The sequence below is a fragment of the Sinocyclocheilus rhinocerous genome, unplaced genomic scaffold (assembly GCF_001515625.1).
Source record: "Sinocyclocheilus rhinocerous isolate Xijiao unplaced genomic scaffold, SAMN03320098_v1.1 scaffold592, whole genome shotgun sequence".
Taxonomy (NCBI): Eukaryota; Metazoa; Chordata; class Actinopteri; order Cypriniformes; family Cyprinidae; genus Sinocyclocheilus; species Sinocyclocheilus rhinocerous.
In genome coordinates, this window is record NW_015642562.1 from 1,120,584 (window position 1) to 1,126,574 (window position 5,991).

General features: G+C 39.3%; 1 protein-coding gene across 1 annotated transcript in view; it reads left to right on the forward strand.

The window, feature by feature from the left end:
- The window catches only part of LOC107756206 (glutamate receptor 4-like), a 101,736-nt gene that overhangs the window by 47,038 nt on the left and 48,707 nt on the right, over nucleotides 1-5,991 (forward strand). The window contains exons 8-9 of the mRNA XM_016573235.1: nucleotides 2,084-2,188; nucleotides 2,286-2,393. Of these exons, the coding sequence (XP_016428721.1) occupies nucleotides 2,084-2,188; nucleotides 2,286-2,393 (213 nt within the window). The remainder of the gene's footprint in view (nucleotides 1-2,083; nucleotides 2,189-2,285; nucleotides 2,394-5,991) is intronic.

Consider the following 5,991-nt stretch of genomic DNA (forward strand, 5'->3'; position numbering starts at 1 on the left):
CTCTGTACAGCAGGTAGGAATGGGCGGGACTTTGTAAGACAGGTGGGAGTGGGCGGGAATCTGTACAACAGGTGGGAGTGGGTGGGAAACAAGAATGGGTGGGATGCTGTCTAAAAAATGAGACTGGGTGAGACTCAATGGGTGGGACTCTGTATGGCAGGTGGGAATGGGCTGGACTCTGTACAACAAATGAGAATGGGCGGGAATCTGTACAACAAATGGGAATGGGTGGAACTCTGTACGGCAGGTGGGAATGGGCGGGATTCTGTATGGCAGGTGGGAATGGGCAGCAGTCTGTATGACAGTTGTGACTGAGCAGGAAGCTATCTAAAAGATCAGAGTAGGAGTCTAAGACAGATAAGACTGGGTGGGATGCTGTCTGAAAAAGGAGAATGGGTGAGACTCTATGACAGGTGGGAATGGGCGGGACTCTTTACGGCAGGTGGGAAAGGGCGGGACTCTGTACGACAGATGGGAATGGGCGGGAATCTGTACGGCAGGTGGGAAAGGGCGGGACTCTGTACACAGATGGGAATGGGCAAGACTGTACAACAGATGGGAATGGGCGGAACTTTTTTACGGCAGGTGGGAATGGGCGGTACACTGTACAGCAGGTGGGAATGGGAATGAGACTGGGTGGAAAGCTGACTAAAAGATCAGAGTGGGAGTCTAAGACAGACAAGACTGGGTGTAATGCTATCTGAAAAATGAGAGTGGGTGAGACTCTACGACAAGTGGGATTGGGTGGGACTCTGTACGATGGGTTAGACTGGGCAGAGAACTACCTGAAAGGTGAGAGTGGGCCGAACTGAAAGGCAGGTGAGACTGGGCGGGACACTCTCTGACAGGTAAGATTGAGCAGGCCTCTGTACAACAAGTGGGAGTGGGCAGGACTGTTGGAAAAAATTAGGTGCGTTCGACTTAACGTGGTGCTGCGCAGATCGATCAAATTCTGACTTGAAACAGTGCATGCGGTTAGAAATTTAGTCCGACTTGAGACCGCGCAGACGCCACGTGACTGTCACGTGTGGCATCAAAGTACCGCGATAGCGATTCGAGAGCAGCTGCCTGACTCAGCCGCAGCAGTTTCCACAGAGCGACTGCAGGAGCACTGATGACGACACCGCTGTTTCACGATTGGCCAGATTCACCGCATGACAACAATACCTGTGTTTCGGGTTTATTCTAACCTTTTCAATTCCAATAATGGCCACAAATCTGTGTTTTTAGAACAGTAAAAGCTTTTTTAATGTAGTCGCAATGTTATATTGGGTCACGTTTATAATAAAACACTGATAAAAGCATATTTACCCCCACTTTATTAGTATTTAAATAGTATATGATTATGTTGAACTTTATTCTTGAACAGATGGTGCTGTGTTAAGCAGTATATAAAAAGTGTTTCTGTTGCTCATGAAAATGTTTCTGAAACATCTGTGTATATGACAAATATTGCATTTAATTCACTTCATCTGTGACAGAGTATGCAAACACCGCGCGAGCGTCACTACCGGGTGCAGAAAGTGTCCAACTTGACGGCTCCATTTTCAACTCCACCACCGACTGCAAGCGGCTACTCTCGTTGACTGCCGTCTGTAGCCGTGGTTCAAGTCGAACGCACCTTTTCTGTACGACAAGTTTGAGTAGGTGGGGCACTGTCTGACAGGTAAGAATGGGCAGGGCTCTGAACAGCAGGTGGGAGTGGGCGGGATGCTGTCTGACAGGTAAGAAGGGGCAGGACTCTGTTCGACAGGTGGGAGTAGATTTTATGTTGTTTGACAGGTAAGAACGGGCAGGACTCTGTACTGAAGGTTGGAGTGGGCGGGACACTGTATGAAAGGTAAGAGTGGGCGGGACTCTGTACGACCGATGGGAGTGGGTGGGACTAAATGGGGGCTTGGCAATACAAGATGCAAAGGATACATAAACTTGCTATCAAATCTGACATGTTTTAACTCATCTAAAAGGTTTAATCCACTTAGCAAAATAAATTGTAGCCATAAATGATAATTTTGGTCCACGTTTACCAAAAGTGATGTGTGTTCTGTCTTACTAATACTTCCTTGTGTATGTGTGTGTAAAGGTGAGAATCCAGGGTCTCACTGGGAATATCCAGTTTGATCATTATGGACGCAGAGTCAACTACACCATGGACGTCTTTGAGCTAAAGAGTAATGGCCCCCGCAAGGTCAGACACACAACACACTTTCATGCATTCAGACACACACAAGCATCCATTTATACAGATACACACCGTAATTTTACCCATCGTCTATCATCTGCAGATCGGTTACTGGAATGACCTGGATAAATTGGTTCTGGTCCAGAATGAGCTCTCCATGGGAAATGACTCCGCTATGGAGAACAGAACGGTTATCGTCACGACTATAATGGTAATGTACACGCAACCACCCACATCTGCAGACTTACACATGTAGCAACATCTAGAGTGAGCAGGGCACATTACATCAGTTAGACATACTTGAATAAAACTCACTTGCATTGCTCTGGACTGTATTGGTGAGAAAAACGAGGAAAGAAAGCGAGCCAGTGAAAGAGAGAGAGAGCTGACTGTGCATTATTTCATTTATTATGTTAATGTCATCAGTTTAGCCATAGATAAAGGAACAGGAGGGTTGTACTGAAGAAAAAAAAGTTTACATATGCATTTGAGATTGATGTTAAAATTTCCCTTAAAAAATGCACCACAGTAACCATCGTTTCCAACAAATCACCATAGTTATAGCAGTCATTGTTAAGGCGCTGTCCCACTAGCTGACTCAATTTGATTTTGGTCAAGGGTGTCAAAACTACTGACTGTTTTTGCAGAAAAGTCGGAGGTCTGTCACACTCAGCGATTAATAATGGATGAGATGACAGACTGAAAGACTGACTGTGACATTTCCATCCCATTCTGTCACAAACTGCTGAAATAAGAACAGGAGCACCATGCAAGCAATTAAAATAGGCTCAATTTGATTATACGAATGTACAGATTCGCTGTATGACTTTGCATTCGCTGTCAGTTCTTTAGCCTGAGAACATTTACTTTTATATTAATGCATTTGGTAGGTGCTTCAATCCAATGTCAATTACACTGCATTCATGCATTCCTTGGGAATGCAACCCATGACCTTGGCATCATGTTCGGCTATTTAAGCTACATGAATGCCATATTGCGCACAGAAGAAGCTCAATGGTCACTGCTCAAAGGCCATGAGAGCCGCCCACTTACTGCCTCAGGCTATTTCAAACTTGCTAAAAGTTGCATTTAAGTCAGGGGCATTAACAAAAGAGTTGAGTCACTATCTGACCTCTGATTCTACAACAGCTCACGGCCGAAAATCGATTTTGTGTGACATCAGCATTAAAGCCCTAAAAACTCAGAACATTTTAGCAATTAAAATTAGACAAGCTCAAAGGGTTCATATTTTAGAAAACATGCATCTGAAATTCTAATTTATCAGTCACTGTTTTGAATGTTTTATTTAAAACATTTTTAATTTCTAAAATATCAACAATAATTCTTAAAAGAATATTATGGAAAAGGTTCTGAGAATAAAAAAATGAAAAAGGTCATTTTGACTTTTTATCTCACATTATTAGCATTTTCTCGCAATTCTGTGGTTATATCTCACTATTCTACATTTAAATCGCACAATTCTGCATTTATATCTCACAATTCTGGGTTTATATCGCGCAATTCTGCATTTACTGTATATTTCAGAATTATGCATTTATTTCTCACAATTCTGCATTTATATCTCGCAATTCTGCATTTATAAATCATAATTATGCATTTACTGCATATTTTAGAATTTAGCATTTATATCTCGCAATTCTGCATTTATATATCATAATTATGCATTTACTGCATATTTTAGAATTTAGCATTTATATCTCGCAATTCTGCATTTATATCTCGCAATACTGCATTTACTGTATATCTTGCAATTCTGCATTTATATATCGCAGTTCTGCATTTATATCTCACAATTATGCATTTACTGTATATTTCAGAATTCTGCTTTTATATCTCACAATTCTGCGTTTATATCTCGCAATTCTGCATTACTGTATATCTCACAATTCTGCGTTTATATCTCGCAATTCTGCATTTATATCTCGCAACTCTGCATCTACTGTATATCTTGCAATTCTACATTTATATCTCGCAATTCTGCATTTACTGTATATTTCGGAATTATGCATTTATATCTCACAATTCCGCATTTATATCTTGCAATTTTGCTTTATATCTCGCAATTCTGCATTTATGCCTCACAATTATGCATTTACTGCATATTTCAGAATTTTGCATTTATATCTCGCAATTCTGCGTTTATATCTCGCAATACTGCATTTACTGTATATCTCTCAATTCTGCGTTTATGTCTCGCAATTATGCATTTACTGTATATTTCAGAATTACGCTTTTATATCGCAATTCTGCATTTATATCTCACTATTCTGCATTTACTGTATATCTCGAAATTCTATGTTCATATCTCGCAATTCTGTTTTCTGTATATCTTGCAGTTCTGCATTTATATCTCGCAATTCTGTGTTTATTTCTCACAATTCTGTGTTTACTGTATATTTTGCAATTCTGAGTTTATAGTTTGTAATTCTGCATTTATATCTCACAGTTTTGTGTTTACGGTATATCTTGCAATTGTGCGTTTATATCTCGCAATTCTGCATTTATATCTAGCAATTCTGTTTTCTGTATATCTTGCAATTCTACATTTATATCTCGCAATTCTACATTTATCTCTCGCAATTCTGCATTTGTATTGTCTAATTCTGCGTTTATATCTCACAATTCTACATTTATACCTCACAATTCTATGTTTACTGTATATCTTGCAGTTCTGCATTTACATCTCACAATTCTGAATTTATATCTCTGTCTTTCACTTTGCGAGATTTATCCTGTGGCGGAAAGAAGCTTACATAGAACATAATAAGATTTCGAATTAATGTTTTAATTTCCAGTTTGAGCTGAATGTTATCTATGAGAAGTGTTATAAAATAGCACTGTTTTATTATTACATAAATATACACAGCCTGTCCTTCAAACAATATTTGAAGTTTTTTAATTGCTTTCCATTTTTTTAACTGCTGCCCCAGTTTTACTGTAGTAACAATGGTATTTTGGTGGAAACTATGGTCAGTGTGGTCAATTCTGTAAGGGTTTAAACAGGGAAAAAGAGCGATAGAAGATTATACCTTAGCAGGCTCCTCCTCTCTCTCTCCTTCTCTGTCTCTCTTTTCTTTTCTGCCGTGCGCTTTTTAAGGCGATGGAGAATTTTACCTCTGCAGGCTCGTCATCGTTTCCATCACTGCTAAAGAATCCGCTGTTCAGACACTGAGCAGAGAGAAGAGGACGAGACAACCGTGAGACACCAGAGAGAGTAATGATTCAGCTGTTTTCAGACCCTCTTCAGCTGGGACTGCAGCGTTAAACATTCACTAACATTCAGCCCACGTACTCAAGGTGCAATGCCAAGGGTGTAAAAAGCAGCTTCGTGGGTATTTCGATTTGTCTTCTTGTGATTGCTTGCCCTTGCTTTATGAATTACATAGTTGGCATTTAAAGGCATCATGAAATCGAAACAGACCTGACTATTGTAACAAATGTGCCTGCTCTCATTGTGCACGATACTTAAGTGCATGTTAATCTAAAAAATGCATTTTTATGATCTTTAAATGTAATAACTTTCTCTGCCTACACAACCACTTTTTTGCTAATATAAACAAGGTCACATGGGCATTTATACACACCGATAATATCAATGATCCAATAAAATCCTGATTATATATATTCAAGCCCAACCATTCATTATTTCCCACATAATATATAATATTCAGTTTTACTCAGAAATATTAAATATTACAAATGATTTCATTATTCATCAAGATTTGATGAAAGTATATATATATATAACTTTCATCAAATCTATATTATATATATATATATATATATAT